The 22,977-nt window shown below is 38.7% G+C and overlaps 1 protein-coding gene across 1 annotated transcript in view; it reads right to left on the reverse strand.

Moving 5' to 3' along the window:
* Stxbp4 (syntaxin binding protein 4) overlaps window positions 1–22,977 on the reverse strand; it is a 125,913-nt gene that overhangs the window by 79,148 nt on the left and 23,788 nt on the right. Inside the window, exons 7-8 of the mRNA XM_051195782.1 lie at window positions 15,152–15,241; window positions 11,722–11,787 (exon numbers count right to left, since the gene is read on the reverse strand). Coding sequence (XP_051051739.1) covers window positions 11,722–11,787; window positions 15,152–15,241 — 156 coding nt within the window. The remainder of the gene's footprint in view (window positions 1–11,721; window positions 11,788–15,151; window positions 15,242–22,977) is intronic.

Genomic DNA, 22,977 nt, shown 5'->3' on the forward strand with positions numbered 1-22,977 from the left:
TTCTTGGGGGAAAAGTGCATCATCTTACACTATAGGCTCCCAAAATACTTTCAGCATTTTGTCATGGGAAGGTGATCTGGGTAAATACACATATGAAATATGGTCGGGAATAATAAACTTCTTCAAATATTTTAAAAAGAAAAAAAGTAAAATTAAATTGACAACACAAAACCACTAGTGTGTATAAAATGAGAGGGGATTTTTATACAGGCTAAATATTTGCTTCAGGGTTGGGAGAAATAAGAGTCAACATCTACCATGGAAAGATATTGTATATACTGATGTGGGGAAATGGGATAAGGCGGGTCTTAAAAGTATGAGAAGACAAGGAGAAGGAGGAGAGGGAGGAGGACGTAGAAGGAGGAGGAGGAAGATGAGGAGGAGGAGAAGAAGAATCAGGAGAAGCAAGACAAAAGGCTGTGCAGAAAAAGCAATAGTGTGTCATTTCTGTCACATCACAAGTGCAAGTGGGATGGGCCCTGTGTGAGAGGAAAGAGTCCCATGAGAACACCCAAGGGGGTGCCCTGTGACCCAAGGATCTTTCCACTTTTTAATGGTTCTATTGCCTGTTTAAATCTTTATCCTGAACACCAGGCCTCCAACACAGGGAATCTGGGGGAGATATAGCAACCATATCATAGCCTTGACAACACTTCAGTCTGCTAAAGCTTGCTTGGGGTGCTGCATTCACTTCAAGTGAATCGCTAAGTGCAAACGCTGCCTTCAATACTCAACAGCTATGTTGAGTAAGGAATAGACAATATCTTCCTATATAATTCAAAAGACAACAAACCAATGTACATTTTTAAACAGAGTACTTATGTGGGGGTCATACTTGACTTGACTCTTGTTTTTAAATCTTCAACGTTTTGTGAATAAATCATTACTCCAATGTCATGAGTCCCAAATGACAGTAGGAGTTCTGAAAGTGTTTCTCACACAGCAAACTGCCAAGATAAGACTTTTATAGCATCAGCCACCTTATCACTACTTCCTCCTTGAATCAAATGTCCTAGTTTGTCAGTCCAACTATTATATATTGCACCAACATTAGAAAAAAATGTTTGGCACCTACAGATGCCTAAAGTGTAACCTAAAATGTACTTCTTCAGCAAATGGCCATGGGTTTTTAAAGGTATGTATTTATTTGTTCTTAGATAAATAAGGGAAATTATGAAGGGTAAGGTCACTCAGTCTTATATACAAATACTCCTTTAACAACCCACCAGCTCCAAAGTACCTATTAGGAAAAGTTCACTAGAAAGGAATGGTTTTACTCTCTTTTTTTCTCCTATACTCCTAAAGGCTGTATAGTTATCTCTCAGGTTGTCTTCATATAAAACCCATATTTAATGAATTATCCTAAAAGTCTCTGTCAATTCTCTCTTGCCAGTTACTATAGGCATGTGCAAAGTGATTGACTGGAGGATGGCATGTGGTCCCATGCAGAGCCAGACCACAAAAGACATGTTGTATGGAGCACAATCTTCACCAGTTTCCCATAGGGAGACCTCCTATAGGTGATGGTATAACCAAATTAACTGCAGGTCTCCATGAAGAATAGCATCACTTTCCTTCCAAATCCCTCCAACATTGAAAATGGTCTCTGGTTAAGCACAATTCAAAGGAGTTTATAGTACACACAAGATAGAAAAGGTGTCTCTCAGAATCCTTAATACACCAAGACTTTTCTACATTAAGGGAGCAATGACTATCTGGTAATGGAACTTCGAGATAGACACTTACATTAGTCATTCCTGCTATAAAATATCCGAGTGGCCTAATTGGTAGAGAAAGGTTTAGTTAGCTCATAGTGTTGCAGATTCAAAGCTCCAGCAGCATGATGACGACTGACGACATCACTTGACTGTGTCAGCCCATGGTGATTGTCGCTATGGTGGAAGAGCAAGTGAGAGGGGGCATGCGTGAGAAGGAGGAATTGCATGGAGTGGAAAGGCTCCCATGAGAACATCCAAGGGTATGACCCATGGCCTAAGGGTCTTCCCACCTTTTAATGGTTCTATTGCCTGTTTAGAGCTTTATGATGAACACGGGGCTTCCAACACAGGGAACTCTGAGGAGATTATCGCAGCCACAACAACACTTAAGTTTGCTAAAGCTTGCTTGGGGTGCTGCATTCACTTCAAGTGAATCACTAAGTACAAGCGATCTCTAAACAAACAGGATAATGACTGAGAGTCCGTGAAACCACATCTCCTGCTCCTTATTTAAGTAAGCTTTCCTTACCTTAGGCAGTTTCTAGGGTAGAGTTCTATTGCTCAGAAAAAGATATGTCACTTTCTGATCGGGGGGGGGGGGGGGAAGGAAGGAGGGAAGGAGGGAGGGAGAATTAATCCTGAAAAATATATCCAAGTATATTTGTTCCATGAGCTTCTTTAATCACACTGTTCTCTAACATTATAAGTGTTTTATAATTGTTCTCCAAGTATCTCTTTATTTTTAAAAAGCCTTTCTAAGGTTAGTGCTGATTCACAAATATAATATCAATGAGCGATCTCATGTTCATAAAAACTCACCCAGTGGTCACATCCTGCATGCTAATAGTAGAAGATCACAACTAGGAAGGCCACATTGAAACAGTCCACCAACCTCTTAGAGAAAACTAGTTTTATAATGCTCTCATCAGGAAAAAGGGGCAGCCCGTGGGTAGCTACAACAATCCAGGTGGATCCAAGAGAATTAAGATGAGGGAAAATAGATCATTATGAAAAGCAGCTTGCTATATGGTTCCATTTGAATAGGATTTTCAAATGACAAGAATTAGAGTGGACCATAGATTAATAGTTGTCAGGTATTATTAGGAGGGCAGGAGGGACAGGGAGGCAGTGGCCCCAAAAGAGTAGCATCAGGCATCTCTATGTAAAAGGTCTTTAGTGGGAATCAGAAATTACCGGTTTAAGAGAGGAGGAACATTGTACTACAGCATGCTTTCGGAACAGAAAGGACTGAAACAAGAAATGTATACACTTTTCTTATTTTCTTCCCTCCAACAATGAGATGGCATTTTAAAATAACTACTAGTACTACTATAGAAAATTATTAAAAGTTCAAATTACCAAAAGCTAAGAAGGTACCTGCCGGTCAGTTACACAGATATAAAGATTAGAGGATATATATATATATATATATATATATATATATATATAAAATTTAAATTAAAACAATCTTATTTTACATACCAATCCCAGTTCCCTCATTGTCCCATCTTCCCATGCCCCCCCATCCCCTCATCCAACCTCCCATTTACTCCTCAGGGAGGGTGAAGCATCCTATGGGGGATCATCAAAGTCTGTTGCATCATTTGGGCCAGGACCTAGGCCCTCCCCCAATGTACCTAGACTGGCAGAGTACCCCTCCACAAGGAATGGGCTCACAAAATCCATTCATGAACTAAGGATAAATACTGGTTCCACTGCCAGAGGCTCCATAGACTGCCCCAAAACCCCAACTGACACCCACATTCAGCGGGGCCTGATTTGGTTCTATGCTGGTTCCCCAGCTGTCAGACTGGGTCCCTGAGCTCCCACTTGCTCAGGTCAGCTGTTTCTGTCTTGACCCCTTTGCTCATCACTCCTCCCTCTCTACACCTGGATTCCAGGGGTTCAGATCAGTGCTTAGCTGTGAATCTCTGCTTCTGCTCTCATCAGCTACTGGATGAAGGCTCTATGATGGCATTTAAGGTAGTCATCTATCTCATTAAGGGGAAGGACATTGAAGGTAGCCTCTCCACTATTGCTTAGAGAGAAAGAGGAGGGAAGAAGGGGAGGGGAAAGGAGAACATGAGGGACCAGGAAGGTCGAGTTGGGGGAAAGAACAGAGGAGGAGAACAAGGAAAGAGATACCCTAATAAAGGGAGCCCTATGGGCTCAATGAGAAACCTGGCACTAAGGAAATCTCCAGGAATCCAAAAGCATTGTTTCTTTAAAATCACAAAGGAACACAATCCCCAGAAATATGGGACTGTGACTACCCTTCTTTATAGAGATAGTTAAATTGTACTCAGAGTTGTCTTTCTTGCCTCACCCACAAACCAAGACAGAGTTGCTAGCAGTGTGCGCTGGGACTAAGTCCATGCCAGAGAACCCTGAACTAATTTGACCTCCTATTTCATGCCCTTCTGAAGTCTTCAGCCCAAACTCCTCACAGGTGAGGCAACTACAACTGGGCTTATCTGATCCCAGTGAGGTTGCCAAATAAACAATTTCCCATGCTTCATCACAGCAAAGGCTGGTTCAGACAAGCTAACTATTTTGGCTTTGGAGTATTCACCGATTCATGGTTGCCTGAGGTCATAACACTGCCTTGGAAGGACATATTTAAAAACAACTCGAGTGTGAGGGTGGGTTCTAGAAAGCTGTTGATCAAAGGGAGATGCTACAAGAATGGCTCATACCTGTTAGAAGTTGTTAGAACTTGAAGGAAAAAAAAAAGTGACAAGTTTAACTTCATGGGAAATTGTCCTCATAATTTTAAACAACAGGGCTGGGCTATTCTGTAGGGCATGAAATCTCTCACACACAAAAACACAGGTTTTAGAAACTAGTACAGTCAATTCATTACAGAATATGAAGTGTCATGGAGATTCCCGGTTGAAGAAAACCAAGGCGCCAGGCCCTTTCAGTGGAAAAGCATGCTGATGCCATCCTTGCTTTTTAATTCTTTCCCCTCTCTGCCTTCTTCCCATTATCCCTTTCTTTCCTGAAGTTACTCATTGTTTTCTTTTTAAGTTAATACACTAAAGGTAAATAATCTTCCAGAATTTCAAAATAGCCAAAGAACTTTTGAAAGGGGGACACCACAGTGCTTTTAGGATTGCGCCATCCTTTTACAATAAGATAAAGTCTCAAAATGAGTTAATAAAGGCTCTTTCCCTGTGACTTACTGGTCAGAGCTCCCTGTACCCCAAACAACATATGCTATTGTCATTGTTCTTGCTTACTTACCATAACTTGCTTGTAAGATGTTATTGCTGAACATAGAACACACTTTGGTTGCAGGACACAGAGAAACCAGCCTGGAACTGACCTAGAAACTTCCTACTGGCTAACTTTTATACTGCTGAAAGGTGCTATGCAGGTGACTGAGAGAGAAAAACATCAGTGAACTTCCCCAGTAGTGAACCCTATATGCCATAACACCCACCTGTCAGAAAATACGTGCTTACTGGCACAACATCGTGACTATTATGGGCATAGACACCCCATTCTGATTGGTTGTGGGGACAACTGTATAAGAAGAATTCATGTTAATTTGGTAAAACAAGCAAGCAAGCAAACAAACAAAACATACATGGCTGAGGAGGCCACAGGCCTTAGAAGGGAACTTAATGTTGTTTTGTTAAATATTTGTTTAAATGTGCAGGTTAGTGCTATTTTCCTCCTTGCTTAGAGGAACTTCTTTTTCAGGTGAGCAGTAGTCATTGGAACTGACCCAAGAGTTGAGACTAAATGACTGTTGCCTGCTCAGCCCTAAACAGAGGATCTGTATTAACCCCTTCAAGCTTCAGGGAACTTACTAGCTGAAGGATGGGGAAGCACTGTGAGATGCTGTCTTCGGAGCATGACATGGTCTTGTACTCAGGAACTCATGGCAGCTATGGTTACCCACAGAGACGGCAAAAGATCAAGATAGTCAGCATTCAGGCATGGATGGAGAGGAGTTAGTGAGGCTCTATCCCTAGCTAATGAGCGGCTGGCAATGTATGGCTACTGAGGGAGGTGGAGTCATTACTGTTCATGGGTGTAGTCATTGGTAGGTAGAGGACACCATAACTACTGAGCATGCAGGTATCACTAACCGGACAGAAGAAGCAGGAGGAAGGGGAGGAGGAGGAAGAAGAAGGGGGCGGACATGAAGGTGGGATGGGGAAGTATAAAGGGTAAGAGAGGAAATGGAGAGCAAGTTAGGGGTGGAAATGATCACAATACATTATACACATGGAGGATATTGTCAAAGAATACACCAAAATATCAAGAAGAACAAAATTAGGATATTCTACTGATAGATAATAAGCACAGTAGCAATATTAGCAGGACAGAAAAAGAGACTAAGCATGAACATTTTACAAAGATATTTGGAGTATAATATTTTTTTCAACATATTAAAAAACTGAGCAATGGTGAAGAAGATTTTTGTAAGTGTACAATAAATTTGCTAGAAAGTTTTTTTTTTTAAGCAATCAGCAGAAAATAAGTAGAATTAGTTATTAACTCAGAAGTAAATGTCCCACATTTGTAATCCTGGCAGCTGTAGAACTGATTTGGTTTGTGCACAAAAGGAAGCCATTTCTAAAAATTAAGCTGGCAATTTCAGTTATGATAAAGATAGAAAAAGTACTTTGTATATATAGATAAAGTTCTTTAATTAAGTCACAAACTCCTACATACCCTAGAAACTTTCTAACAATACCAGTGATCAACAGAATTACAATGTATAAATCAATTACTTTTCTATAGTTTCAGATAAATGGTATAACAAAAGAGAAAATGTTTGATATTTCATGAACATTTATCTCAAAGAACTTCTAAATTTTGATGAAATGTTCATTTTTTAACTAGGAAAAAAACCCTCAAAATGTTTAGAATAGATATTTTAAAGAAAAAAATTCAGCTAGATAATGAAAACCAAGTTTTTATTACAGCAGATGGTTTTCCAGCTTTGTTAGAGCAAGATATTGAATTTATTGATGTTTTTAAACAAGAGTTTTATTATTTTATTACACCATAAGATAGATACATATGGTAAAAAAAAACCCACAAATGTTTGCTTAGCTTTCTGATACTCACTGTTTAAAATTGCCATGGGTACTGTTTAAAATTGCCATTAGTCCCATCATCCAGTAATCAAAAACAAAAACAACAACAACAAAGGCAGTGCGATTTGCATTTTTCTCATTAATATCACAGTGCATGTGAATGAATTAATTCACATGAAACTCTTACACATGACAAATCTGACTTCTGAATGTAAAACAGTAGGAATTTAAATTGCAATGAAATTTGTAACAGTACAATCATAATTAGTTTATATTTTCCTCATATGTATTGACAGGTAAATCCTAGTTATCAATAAATATATCAATTCATTGCAAAACTAAATTGATCTCAACTGTACACACACAGGGCTTATGCAGGGCTTCATAGGGGTGGCAGTTTTTCCAGGGTGAAGATTTTCAGGGTGGGAATTGGTCAGATTTCAATCCCTGAGCTTGCACAAACTCAGAGATTGGCTGGATTTTGTGTTCAAGGATTGGTTGGTTTCCCTGCTCAGCGACTGGTTGGTTTTTGTGCTGAATTGGTCAGGGGCAGAGTATGTTTCTTTGGCTTTGGTTTCAGGGCCAGAGTGTGTTTCTTTCACTGATTCTGGTTTCAGAGCCAAAGTGTGTTTCTTTCACTGGCCCATTTTTAGTCTTTTGGCTCTGGTTTCACAACCAGGGTGTGTGTGTGTGTGTGTGTGTGTGTGTGTGTGTGTGGTTTTCACTGGCTCTGCTTTCAGGGCCAGGATGTGTTTCTTTGGCTGGCCCTTTTACCCTACACCTACAGAGTTTTCTGTTAACTTTTTAAAAGGATTTTTATAGCCAAGTATTCATTCTGGATCAATCAGGGGTGGGACAAGGGTAGAAATGTGATATGGAAGGAAGTTGACAGTATCAGGGGAGATGAACTTGGACCAGAGAGGGCAGTGGTAAAGAGTGGTAAATACTGTAATTATAAGCATTAGGTTAAAAAAAAAATCAGTTGACCTCTAATTCTGTAGGGTCAACAAGTTGGATGCAGAGTAAAACAGAATGCGATCAGATGAAGGATGAAGTGAAATGCTCATTTTTCTCATTTGTCAAATACCATTGGGGGCACTTGATCATTCAACTACCTACGTGATTTCAGAATTTCTTTATCTCCATGTTTCTGTTTATTTATTATGGTGATGATGTTACAAGAATACTTAACTACTGTTTTCCAAGGATTAGCTGACAAAAGTTAACACACTTAAACTCTGCCATTCTCTGGATCAATTACAGGATGATGTTTATTATTAGTTAATTAGGCACAAGATATACACACAGTGAAAATTAAATACGCAAAAATGTTCCCTGGCCCTACAAAATGCTTCTCCCTTCTATAGAAGAATATTCACACTGTTAGAAGCCCAGCTTTTACCCTACCCCATCTATGAGAAGTTCTCTAATCCTTCAGAATTTCATTTTCCCTCTAACTTAAATGGCTGAAAAACAAGTTGTATCAATTGAATACCATTTCTCTCAAAACTTCTAACAGTCATACTAATGCCTGAGTGCTTACTATGGGTGACATACAGCATAGTGTATGAATTTACTCTCGCTCAGTTCTTCTGACATCTTTGGGAAGAGTCCTGTTATCAATCAAACACAGGCTTAGGAAGGCAAAGTAGTTTGCTGGAGGTCAACAGTGAGCATGAGGAAAGATGGGGATACAAACCTACATGGTCTAACACTGACACCCGTTCAGTAGCCCCTACCTCCTACACTTCTGCTTCTGCACATTCACCTGTCACAAAAGAGTAAGACTCTTGACCCTTACACTTCCATCTCTATCACATTTCCATTTATTCATATTAAGTTCTCATACAGAGGATTTATTGATAGAGATTTGATTTTTTTTGTGTGTGTAATGGAAAATAATCATTTCAGAGAAATGAATACAGAAAGGCCTTTTGTGGAAAGGGTAGTTACTGCTGGGAAAGGACAGTACAACTGTTGGCTTGCTTTCTTTCTTTCTTTCTCTCTTTCTTTCTTTCTTCCTTTCTTTCTTTCTTCCTTCCTTTCTTTCTTTCTTTCTTCCTTCCTTTCTTTCTTTCTTTCTCTCTTTCTTTCTTTCTCCCTACCTTCCTCCCTCCCTCCCTCCATCCCTCCCTCCCTTCCTCCCTTCCTTCCTTAGATATGCCTTAATGCAATGACTACAACAAACACAGTTGGTATTCAACAACTAATAAACCCCAAGAATTTAGGAAGACAAAAATACAGTGAGAACATTCCTTAATTTATTTTACACACAAAATTTAAATAGGAAGATTTATAAATCCCAGTTTCAGGACACAAAGAAATGTAGAAATATAAAGCATACTGAAGATACAGGTGCTGAAGACAGAGAAGTAAGAAACCTTAAGGCATACCAACCAAATAGTTAATAAAGTAAGGATCAGGGGCCAGTTAGGTGGCCCAGAGCGTCAAGATGTCCATGGTTAGACCTGATGACCCAAGTCCATTCCTAGAACCCAAAAGCAGAATGAAAAGAAGTCTCTAAAGTTGTCCTCTGACCATATGCACTCAGAAACTATAAGTACAGGTGCATGTGCGTGCATGGGCACGTGTGTGTGCTCATGCACAAGTACACACACACACACACACACACACACTTTAATTAAAATGAAAAAAAAAAAGATTGTTTGAAGTGTAATTCTAGCACTTTGGAGGCTGAGACAGAAACTGTCATTAATTTGAGGCTGGCCCAGGCTACAGAGTAAGGCTGTCTCAAAACAAAAGTCTAAAAACTTGGCTGAACTTCAGGGGACATAAAAATTGTTTTAAGTATAAGAATAGCATTAAGAGAGACTGGAACGATATCTCAGTTAAGAAGATTTGCTGCTCTTGTAGAAAACCCAAGCTTGGTTTCCAACACCAACATGGCAGCTCACAGCCATCCATAACTCCAGAAGGAGAGGATCCATGGCTTTTTCTGACCTTGGACTACAGGCACACATGTGCAATACTCACATGCAGGCCAACACTCATATAGATAAGATAATTAAATCTAAAAAATTCAAAGAAAAGAAAGAATAATAATAAGAATGCTTTTATATCCTCCACCCAGATTTACCAAACATACCAGATTTAGCTTTTGGCCAATATGGCCCTGAATGACATACAAGATATTCTTATAAGCATGAATATTTATAAGCTGTTTCAAAAACATTACATGTTTTCAATCTCCTCTTTATTCAGCATGTATATATGTATGTATATGTATGTAACATGAATGCATACATATGGTTTCTTAACTATTTAGAGTAAATTACATATATCATAGCTCTTTATCCTTAAGTACAACAGTATTCCCAGCAAAGATATGTAACTATAGTGCATTTAGATGTATCAAATTCTATTCAATAATTTCATCTATCTGATCTACCTTCTACATTCCAGATTTGTCTAATCACTCAGTAATGTCCTTTATTATTCCCTCTACTCCAGTATAGGATCTGGTCTAGGGTCAGATTTGTATTTCCTGTTTCTTAACTCTTCTTAATGTCCAGCATTTTATCAGGTTAGGATGTATGGTTCTGAAGAATATGACACACATATACACACCTTGACAGATGTCCCTCAAGGTTAGACTCAGGCATACACTCTCACTCAGAATAGCAAGTAGGTGACACTGTGTCCTTTTCAGGGTATCACATTTGAAGTGACAATGACTTCTTCATTGGTGAGGATAACTTTTAGCATCAAACTGTTTTCTCAATTTTCCACTGCATAATTACTATTTCTCCCTTACAATTAACTGTGGTTAGGAGAGTTACTTTGAAACCACATAACTATGCAGATATCTTGTTCATTAAAATTCCCTCCTCCTAAATTTAGCATCTTAATTTGTCCCTAATTCAATCCTTACAAAAACATTCAAAACGCTTCTTTCCAAATGTAGCAGTGTCGCTGCTGTTTCCCAGTCCACACTCCACTATCACCGTGAGCCAGGGTGCGCGTCTCTCCCCATGCATTAGCTAATCTAATTATACATGGTATGGGCTTGTGAGCTGTCATTATTTCACGGTGCCTCATTTACAACCGTGATTAATACTTTGGTGTCCTGGTTCATCCAGATGCACGCCCAGAAGTCCCTGTCTGGCAGCTCCTCGTGGTAAGGTCCTGTCAACTTCAGCACTTGCTTACTTTGTGAAGTTGCTCCAGGTGTAACTGAGCTGACCTCTCGGCCCCGAAACCTGGCATCTTTCTGGGAATTGACTCTCCTTATATGTACTTTCAGAGGTTTACCCTGGTCTCTGTCACGGCCATATTGAAGATGTGAGTCACGCATGGCTCTGTTTGTCTTCTTGGTCGATTTAATGCTTTCTATGAGGGGGGTATGGGGGATTCAGAGTCAAGCTACCACTGATCTCTAACAGGGTTCAATTGACACTGAATTCTTGGTCAGAGGGTACTCCCTGTTCCTGTTTCTACTTTTTCACATTGCTCTTTCTCTTGTTCTGATCTACTTCCGACTTTGAAGACAGGGGAAAGTGAAGGCAAATTCTTAATCATCTATTATTAACTACTAGCTGCAACAACGTTCTCAGGCACAGTTTCAGGGAGGAGTACTTGTTTGGCTTTTCTTTAATAAAATTGTGGAGTACAAATAACAAAAGAAAGAAAGAAACAGAAACAAATGGGAAATGAAAGAGAATAGAAAAGCAACGAGACTGATCATTTTGGTTCATGGAAGCCATTTCAGAGTTTTAAAATTTGTTTGAGTAACAGAGCAGGACTCTAATGGGTATAAACTTCAAGTGCTCAATTTTAAGAATCTACAGCTTTCTCCTATTTCATTTGCACTAGCAAATTCTGAGATATGGTGAAGTATAGCTGCCTTAAAATTACAAAGGCTCATGCACCCCCACATTCATGAACCTCCGTACCCCCCCCCACACCCTATCCCCTCACAGACTTACCTGCTTCACATTCTGGAGCTCTTCTGTTAACTGATTCCTATGCTTCTCTGATTCAAGTAGTTTCTTCTGTGTTTAAAAACCACTGAATTAATAGCAAGTCATCTCGACACGAAGTATGATTTCTAGTCTTCTGTTTCAAAGTTAATCCCCCAAACATCAAATTGCTAAAATCTCCTAATGCAATTCCTAGTAATTTTCCTGGTTTCACATAATATTAACTAGTAGTTATCCAAGTATAATTGTGGTGAAAACTTTCTTTATTACCTTAATGTTATACAATGTCAATATCTGAGATCCAAAAGAAGTCAGGATTGAAATGTGTAAATCTCAACTAAAGTTTGAGTGACAGCTACCTGCCAAAAGGGCCTTATTATTATGAATTGGACATTAAAAGCTTCTAATAATAACAAAAAAAGACTGGGTTGATTCTTAGTTTCCTAATGTAATTTGAGGCCATTTCTGAACAATTAACTCACAAAAAGGATATAACTATTATAGCCAAAATATGAAATATGTTGTTGAATTTAACATAAATATATAACAGTATCATCTTTGAACCTAAAACTAAACCAGGCATGTACTCTGAGATGTCCCACCTTGTTGAGTGGTCTTGTCAGAAATTGTTAATGACTCTGGAGCCAGCTTACTGACTACTTGGACCTTAAATAGAGTGGTGAAGAGTCATAGAAACATCACCATGTTTAGAAGAAGCAAAATCTGACCTCTGGAGTAACTCAGCCTGCTCTGGTCTTGGAAGGTAATAGTAATATAACAGAGCAGTCTAATGGCTGCCACAGGTAGGCATCGGAGAGCCCGGGGGCTTCTGTGGGTTATGCTCTGCAAGCCCCTTTTACTCCTGGTGCTCTGCTGTTTTCCTTTGCACCTATAAATGGGAAATGCACCTATTCCCACTCTTCTGTCAAGAACAGGAACAGTTTGAATTCTGTGAAAGTCTTAACTAGTTTCCATAACACTATTAAGAGGACTTCTGCAAAATAAAAAGTAGCCATGGGCCTAATTGCACCTCAAGTGAGCCGTCAAAGAATGCTGATGAGTGGTAGAAGACCATTTCTACTCTATCCTCATTTAACAAGCTCTGCTGCGTACTTTCTCTCTCTCTCTCTCTCTCTCTCTCTCTCTTTCTCTCTCATATGCCATTAATACAACCTTTAATTTTTAAATTAAATTTCTTCATTTTATTCTATGTGTATGAGTGTTTGACATGCATGTATGTATGTATGTGCATCACATGCGTGTTTAGTGCCCACAGATTCAAAAGAGGGCATAGAATCCCCTGGAACTGGAGTTATGAATGGTTGTGAACCATCACATAGGTGTTGGGAATAGAACCTGGATTCTCTGTATGAACAACAGGCATTCCTAATGACTAAGATACCTACCCAGCCCTGATGAGACTTTAGGAATGAGTGTGTCTCAGAGAAAAGATTTATTGTAGAGGAAATTTAAAGCAGAATCTTTTTTATTCTGGGACTTCAGGTTCTGTAACATTAAAATATGCTCAATTACAGCTCATGAACTTGAAAGGTGATCTTGATTAAATGGCTCCTCATGGGGCCCTTGCTTAAATGTTACATGAGTGTGACTTATACAGTTTTAAAACTAAAATTCTAGCAATTAATATTGGCATTAAATTAAAACTCAAAATATATCATTAAATCTACCAGTGATAACATTTAGGGAAATGAAAAATATCCAAGACCCTCTGAAACATCTGACATCCATGGATTTTTTGTTTGTATAAAGATGAATCACATAGAAAATGCTGTCTTACCAATGTGACCAACACTACAGGACTGTTCTAAGAGAGTAAGAAGAAACTAATGATTTGAAAAAATGAATTCTACATTTCCATCTAGATATACCAAATTGTAGAAAGGTGGCAATTTCAGAGTTATAAAATATAATCATAGTTGTGGGATATTCATTTATATTCAAAGGAATATGAATTGCTAAAGCCTTATGAAAGAAAGTTGGGAGAAATATATAGAAGGTTTGGTATTCTTTAATATTGCAATTCCATTTTCACAGATTTACTGTGAACTTTCACAAGTGCTCACCCACACACATCTACAGTTACTAAAAATGCACTTATTATTATTTTTACAAATTTATTTCTTTATTTTCACGTGTGTGTGTCTATTGTATGTATGCCATGCATGTGTGGGTGTCTTTGGAGGCCAGAAGATGGTGCTGATGTGGTTGTTGGGATCCTAACTGGGGTCCTCTGGACTAGGAGAAAGTTCTCATAACAGCTGAGCCATCTCTCCAGTCCCTGGAGTTACTTTTGATAATGGAAAACTGAAGATAACACACATACCCATTAACAGAGAAATGGCTAAAAGCTCTGTAAAAGAGGTGGCTGCTATAGGGGATCTCTACCATGGAAGACACAGGCATGTGTGGTAGTAGCTAACATGACTCATCTTGAACACTGGAGAATCAGAAGCTGAGCTGTAATAAAGTGGCTCTATAAGAACTAATGTGTGCACAAGTTCACACACATAAACTTCTTTTTAATTGTTTCAAGAATTCATTTTGAGGGGTTATAGTTAAAGGTAGAGGATGGTACAGAAGTTCCCATGTATTTATTTTAAAAAAATGTGATTTTGCTGGGCAGTCTTCAGAAACTCTCTGAGGCAATATTCTAAAAAATTTTTAATGTTGGCTTCCTCTAAAGACTGGCATTATAAAACAACAGTAGAAAGAAAATGGTGTTTCTTTTTTGAATAAAGAATTCACACCAAAGTAACTAAATTAAATAACCAGAAGACTTCACCTAACAAAACAATTTAAAATGCATATTTTTATGGTAAAGCGATCATAAACTAATTATGCTTCTTTCCTTGGAACATATAATGACTTCCTGTAAAAGTTGGCTTTAACTGAAACCCAACATTTCACTAAGAACAGAATGCCACTCTAGAGAGCAAATCAAAACGTTCCTGTATTTGGAGCACATGTTATTTGTCCCACCCTGAAAACATAGTGCCTTCATTTTTCAAATTGCATAAGCATAACAAACATGGGCCCTCAGACATGGCCCTGCACCTGGAGGGTGGGAGGATGTATTTCCTACGAACATCGGAGGATTCAAAATTGCCACAGCTTGCTTAATTGACTCCTCAACTACATCTGCTGTTACCACCAATGAGAGAAGGAGGAAGCAGAGGCAGATCAGACATGAGAGGAAAACCTATGATGCACACGGGATCTTATGTGTGCATCATAAAGTGGATAAAACATGAATGGGGAACTAAAGGATAGCTCTCTCAAGACAATTAAACGATTTGATCCTGCCTGATACTAACATACTTCATTAAGAACAAAACAAGATCACTACTGCAGAATTCAGCATGGCATCATGTCTTTAAAAAGGAAACATCAGGAAGCCCAGGAGGTGGCTGGTTACCTTAAGCACATTCACTTCTGCCCGAGCGGCATCTCTTTCTTGTCTAAGTTTTCCCACTTCATCTGCTTCTAGAGAATCACAGGGAAGAAGCTGTCAACATTAAAATACACAAGTTATGCATCGGGAGCTACCCTTGCGTACAGAAAGTCCTTTTTCACTACCCTCAAACTCATGTTTTATTTTGGGCTTGTTTGATTAGGTAAAAGAAAACTAATGGATGGGCACATTTCTCTCGTCAGCTTTCCCTTATACTGTTGTTACTTACAATTTTTAAGATTAAGAATACATGTTTATGTTTTAGATATGTATATTTTCCTGTTATGTGCATGCATTTGTGCCTGTGTATATGCAACACATACGTGCAATGCCTATGGAAGCTAGAGGAAGGCACTAGAGCCTCTGGGACTGAAGTTACAGGCACCCTACATTGGTGCTGAGTCTTGAAATCAGGTCCTCTGTAAGGGCAGCCAGTGTGCTCAACTACTGGCCCATCTCCAGAGCCAAGCTCTCTCCTGTAGTGCTAGCCACTACCTCACATGCTTTCTGAAATTTCACATTATGACTAGTGGGATTTATTACTACATCTTTACTAGGAGGGGAGTGGGATGGTTCCCTTTCATCCAGAAACTAAGTGGCCAAAATCACTGTCATGCTCCCACTGTGACTCTTCACAAATGTTTCACGTCCCTCTCCTGCTGTACACGTATTTCAAACGGCTTTGATTGTTTGTACCTGTCAAGAACTTTAACTTGTATGCTCGAAAGCACCATCTATCCACCCACCCATCCACCCACCCACCCACCCATCCATCCATTCATCCATCCATCCATCCATGCATCCATCCACCCACCCACCCATCCATCCATCCATCCATGCATCCATCCATCCATCCATCTATCTCCTGAATGAGAGTTTCTTATTTCCCTACATCTACTGAGGTCCCATCATTCATAAACATACTAATGAAAAATGGAGTTATTGTTATCTCATTCCTTTCCCCTGGTTGTCACAAGTAAATGGTCAGCAAGTTCCACTGATGACATACTTGTTTTGTGTTCATATCATAGATCTATCACTCCATTCTTGACACAATTGCTGTACTTTAATTCTTCTGCATTTGAATTTTCTCTATCACCCCCCCACATCCTAACCCCAATTTTCCTTTTTATAGAACTAACACGCACAGTTACTATTTCTAAAATGTCACTTTGATTATGGCACAATATTCTGTTTCATGGATTGCTGCTACAGATGAACATATAAAATTATATATTAGATTAGGCCCACATATAATGTGTACGCACATGATTATCATTTTTGAAGACTACCTTCTGCTAACAACCACATTTTATCTTTTCTCTGTTTTATTCTAACACTTTTATTGGTGACAGTGGGGTGGTGAGACGGGTCTCAGTCTGGAGCCCAGGTTGGTTATGAACTTGCCTCAACCTCCCAAGTGCTGAGTACATCACACAACACCACACCCAGCTTCATTCTAGACTCCTTGGCCACCTCTGAGATTAAATTCAACCTTGCTTTTAAAAATGAATTCAAATGCTAACTTTGTTATACATACCCCTGAATGTTCTAAGTTACTACTATTCTAGCCTTACTACACAATGTACTTTGAAAATTTTAATTATTTGTGTATTTGGCTTTCTGGTAAACTTTAAGAGGCAAATTTCATCTATCTTAATTAGCATGTGTCATGGCACCTAACACATTGTAATTTATCAATGCATATCTGACATCATAAAGGTGGGTCTTTAGAACTTACTGATAAACACCATTTATTTCCTGAACTACCATTTATTTCCTGACTCAGTGTCAGCAAACATTACAGTCCCATCATATACAATTCCGTTTGATATTTTCATTCAGTTTTATGTCATTTGTTAAAACAATGGCCTCAATACACCAAACTAACAAGAACTTTGGGGAATGTACATTTACATGTTCACTGCTGTTTGAAAATAATCCATTCATGAAACTTGATTAGACTGATATATTCATCATACTCTAATGAACTACAGTCTGCTGCCAAGTCTGCAGTTGTGTTGGGTATGGATGTAGGCTCCAACCTTCCCTTTTCTGTGTATGACCTTGTACTGGCAGCAGGTGTAGCACCGTGTGATGTTTTTAATATAGAAATGATTATTAGAATCACAGCAAGATGCTTATATTTTGGGTTCTAAATGCCACATTCTCCTAAATCCAAAAGTTCATTGTCAAATAAACAAGAGCAGTACTGACAAACACTGACTCAGCAATTCCTCCTTAAAGAGGTGAGAACCCAATATCTGAGTCAGAGAAAGTGACGATTGGAAGAGCTAGTCACAGGGCACACACCCTGTGATTCTAGTTATGAAGTGCAAGAATGATGGACTCCATCTCTGGTCAAAGGAGCAGTTCCATGTCCAGGTGAGAATGGAAGCTGACCTTGAGAGATTTTTTTGCTACATGCCAGGGCTTCATATTTAGTAGCACACACCTTTAATCTCAGCACTCGGGAGGCAGAGGCATGTGAATCTCTATGAGTTGGAGGCCAGCCTGATCTACAAAGCGAGTTCCAGGACAGCCACTGCTGTTACACAGAGAAACCTTGCCTCAAAAACAAAACAAAACAAAAACAACAAAAAGAGACACATGATAGATATGTAGCAAGCTGAATACTTATTATCTCTGTATCTCATTATATATTTGTGATAGTTCAGTAAAGTTATGAGGATATTGAGAAGCTAGATGTGGTGGTATATGCCTGTAATCCCAGCACTTGAGGGTAAAGCGAGGAGGAACATGAAATCAAGGTTAGCATAGGCTACATGCTGAATTTGAGGCTATCCAGGGCTGCAAAATCAATAAATGAATAAATAAATAAGTAAATAAACAAACAAAACAATAAAAACCCAAAGAAAACAAAACTAATAAATATAAAACAATGGATTATGAAACAACAAACTAGGACACAGTTGCCAGCAGAAATTCTCTGGAACTTTTTCTGCTCTTTTCTCCTCTTCCTAGGTACAACATAAATCCTAGTTCCCTGCCTCAACACTAGCAACATTTATTCTTAAGGACCCTTCCCTAGGACAGCAATCACAGACTTCCACTTGGAGCCTCTCTGCTTTTTTGACCTCTAATTCTGAAAGCGTTAACTTTCATATCCTCTTACCCACTTCCCTTCTGGAAGTTGCCAAAATTTCCAGCTGGCCTGCTCTGTTGCTTTCTCTTAACTCCAATAGAAACATCCTCAAGTTTCCTTCTGAATCCATCTTTAAATTGTTTTATTTGTAACACAGACCTTGTACCAGGGATCCTCTGTCTCCTGCTGTTGTACTGTTTGGTGATCCACATGAGGAGAACTGAAGGAGATCTTCTCAGATAGAGAAGGTCATCCTATATGACTTCAGACACATAAATGAATTTGTGGACCCATAATCCATCACTTCAGCTTTTGTTGTTAATTTATCTGCTAGCGTTTGTGTTTATGAATGCCCCCACCAGAATCCAAAAACCCAACGTTTGGGTGATGATGCATTAGAGAATCTGGACAGTGTCCCAGATAAACAAAAACAGATGCCAGGACCTTCTGATAGAGAATGGACTGCCTTTTACTCCTCTGCTCCTGTGGCTCACTCTTGCTTATCAAGGAGTAAGAAGTATCTAGATGAAGAACTGAACATTCCCACCTACCCTTCTATGATTATGAAGGTTCTTATTTCTCAAGGAGGAATTATAGGGGATGGTAGGAAGAGAGAAAGGAACTAAAAAGGGCCATCAGCTTTTCAAGTAACAGTTAAAAGACATGCACATCTCCATCAGCTTTCTAGTAAAATGGTATGAACCATGGGTAACATCTTTCCTAATATACACAGTAAGTCTGCCCCTTTTTGGAGACCACTTTTAAGATATACAAATACCAACATAGTAACATTCTCTAATGCAAAGTGCATGGTTTATGGCTTATGGTTGGTTACCCCCTCTACAAATAGTTTGGCTGGAAGATGACAATACCTTTTGATGTGGACAAGAAAAGGCCTTGCCCAGCCAAGGCAAGTAGACCTCCTCCAATGAGGGAAAAAAGCTTGTTTTACAACCTCAAGATAGGTACCCTGATGTCAGAAATATACAGTTGGAGGCATGGCAGGTAGGGGAGGATTAACATCCTCTTAATGAGGTATGTACTCATTTACCCCAAAGCTCCTCTTCAAGCAGCTACCTGCAGACCCTTACTGCTAAGCTTGTTTACCTTCTGAGTTCTGACTCACTGAGCAGTAACATTTTCTCCTTTCCCCTTTCCATGTCTCTTCTCTAGACTCTGGCCAGAATCCCAAGCCTCATTGTTCTGATACTCATGGCATTTCATTCTCTCGAAAGCCCCCCACCCCCACAACCCCAGCCCAGGGATCCCTGACTCCTTCAGGAGGTAAAGCCTAGTGGAAGGTCCATGCTTTTTGGCTGGGCCTTCCTGGCCTTCTATTATCCATCTCTTTCCCCACAGCAGCTGACATCTGCAACTTACTTGCTCTGTATTTTCCCTCCCAAATGCCATTGAGATTGAGCTCAGCCTTAGTTTCTGATTCCATTTAAAAATTCTTTTAGCTATATGACTAAGAACCTGAAAAGGATAATCTATATCTCTTGGTAATATTCCCACTCTTAGGCTTAAATATGTGTCTTTCATTTTTTCATTCCGTTCCATTCTTCATCTACTTTGGCTTAGTTTAACTTTGCCTGCTTTATCTTCCTTCCCTCAAGGCTGAAGGCACAGAGACAAGTCACTGTCCTTAACCTTTCCTCTTAAAATGCCCTACAGCCCAGGGACAATGGGACTGGAGACAAGTGACTAAATCTACGCCCAAGCAAAATGAACCTATAGGACACAACACCCCAGAATGAAAGCAACTCTCAGCAATACAGAGTGTGTTCCCCGGAGCAGAACCATAGCAACCAGTCTCCTGGGTTGATGACATCCAAGGACCATGTTATAAGTGCTGTAGCTCAGGCACAGAAAGGTGGTCTCACACCTTGACCAGGATTACTTAATTATTCATACCTCCTGGCCACGACCCAATTCTTGCTCTATTTACAATGAAAGCTCACCCCAACACCTGGGAACCACTAGACCCCTTTATATGTTTTTCCTAATGGACCACAGTTAAATAAAACTGCTCTCCCTGCTTATGACACAAAAAGGGAAGAAAAACATCAACTGTCTTTATCAGCCACAAAGAACACATGCATACATCAGCTATCTTTATTAGCCACAGAAGGGGAATACTGGCACCCCACGTAAAATAATTATAAACTTGACCCTATTGTTGTGGAAATAAGGCTTCTTAGGGCAGCCATAGTGGAATTTCCCCACTTTCACAGATTGTCAACATCATCTACCTCAGACACTGTCTGTTTCAGAGTAGGCACTCCACTGTTTTTTAATTTAAACACTATTGGGACTTACACAATGAAACAATAACTTGGTTTTCATTTGATTTTGGTGAGCTTCTTAACAAGCAGTGACTTTGATAGTGCTCTTAAAATTGTGGTATTTTATCCCTTCATGAATTGCAAGGTGAAATTTTTAATGAAATAGAATTCAATAATATTAAATGAGAATTCAGTATGTGCTTTGGGAGACTTCTTTCATTGTACATGTGACTGGAATGGGAAATGTATTCTTATTATGGATTCAATTGGAGAAAAAAGGAGAGCTCATACTTGACAATAATATCATCTGTGTGATGATAAGCAGATGGCAACAAATAGAATTCCATAAATGAATAATGACTATTGCACAACATTTTGATCTACAGCCTCAACAGGAAATCATTGGCACACAGAGCACGTTGCACAACTGCCATCGGTATGGTGCTTTTGCTTTCAAAGCACTGCAGACTGACTACACTTTTATCTGCCCTAAAATCCTGTTGATAAGAAGGAAACAAATTACTCATTCAGAGCTTGTGCATCACTTTACAGCTGTTCCAAAAGCCCTGCATGCTCATACAGGTCCCTACGTTACTGTCAGACCATGAACAAGCATTGCCTTTGCTCAAGAAATGGGCACATCAACCTTGAGAACTGTTGGGCAGTAAGAGACAGATCTGCCTAGCTAAGTACCTAAGACCCGCATTGGCAGAAGTAAAGAGGGCTCCACACTGCAGTTTTTGGTTAAATGCCACAGGATTCTTTCTAATAAGTCTGCACCTTCATTCTGAGAAAGCCAGGTACTCTCTTTGGAGTTATTGAATAGCTAGGTTTTTGGATGACTGTGATGAGTAAAATGATCTGTGGTAAAATATTTATCGAATTTTTCAAAAACTGGTTTGAAATGTTAAAAAATGTGGCACGAGTAATCTTTAAATGAGAGGATCAGATTCATTTTTACCAATAAATTAGTCATGCAGCTACTCCGCATTTCCAGCATCATATATCTAATACCAGATTTGAAGGTCTCTGTCAATTAGACCTATTATTTAAAAGCAGTCAGGCTAAGGTTGTTCTTAAAGGACTCACATTTTGGAGACATGGTGTTGAGTGTGCAGTGATAGGGTGGAGGGTTTTTAGGAGGTGAAGCCCAGTGAAAGGTCGCTGCTTTTGGATTCTAAAATGTGATCACTTATCCTCTTTCCTTTGTGATGCAACCTGTCTACAGGCCTTCCCCACAGGTCCATTCACTCATCTCTCCAATCTTGGACTTTGATCTGTGACTACAGAGCTGGCAGCTAGAGAAACTTCTTAATCAACCTAACCGGCTATAGGCAGTTCATTACAGTAACCAAAAAAAAAAAATTATAATACTACAATTAGAGCTCTAAATATAATTATGAAAAGTGTGTTGGTGTGCACATTTTCAGAGGAAAAGACAAGGGAATTTTCTTATATATAAACTTTAACTAAAATAGAAAATATAAGGCTTCTAAATATAAAGTTATATCAGAATATCATTCAACACATATAGAGAATGGAAGAGCTAACTAATAAAATGAAAGACCCATTTCTGAGTATAAAGTATTGATGTATAAATTTAGAAGAACAATTAGAGACACTAAAAGCTACCGTGTTTGGATTCTATTAGATGTACTGTAAATAATTACAGAAAGTGTGATTATTGGAAACCAAAAAAACACTAGGATAGTATTGAGTTAGGTAGAAAAACACAAGAAAGTATTGTAGAGCCAGACAGTCAATAGTTGTACACATCCAATGTATTACAAAATACATTTTGTAGAATGTATTACATTCTACAAATACATTTTGTAGAAAAATACATTTTGTAGAAAAAAATCTTTTTCTAATAATATCACAAAGTATACCAATTTTGGTAGTTAATCTGATAGAAATATTTGAGGTGTATATGAAACTGTCATACTTTTCTCTTTTCAAAACAAGAACAAGAATATAAATAAGAGAAAGTAAGTCATGCTCAGTTCATAACCAAATCATTATGTAAATTCAATGCAATTACTATAAAGTGCCTCAAATATTTGATGTTAAGGAAAAATCATTTAAAACTTTATTTTCAGATTAAAAGAAAGAAGCTAATAACAACAGCCTTAGCTTACTAATATCAATGAAGCTAGTGTTAGCTAAATATAATGCGCTAGCAGAAAGGTGAGTGAATAGGATAGAGAGTTGAACAAAGAACACATCTGCATACATAGTTAGATATTTACTATATGCTTAAATTTGCATTTCTAGTCAATGGGAAAATCAGAGAGAAAAGGGTTACTAAGGGATAGTGGAACAAAGACCAATAGTTACACATACATAAGCAAGAATGCCTTTGGGCTTAATGAGATATGTGAACTACATATAGTATATAT

This window comes from Phodopus roborovskii, unplaced genomic scaffold, assembly GCF_943737965.1.
Source record: "Phodopus roborovskii unplaced genomic scaffold, PHOROB, whole genome shotgun sequence".
NCBI lineage: Eukaryota > Metazoa > Chordata > Mammalia > Rodentia > Cricetidae > Phodopus > Phodopus roborovskii.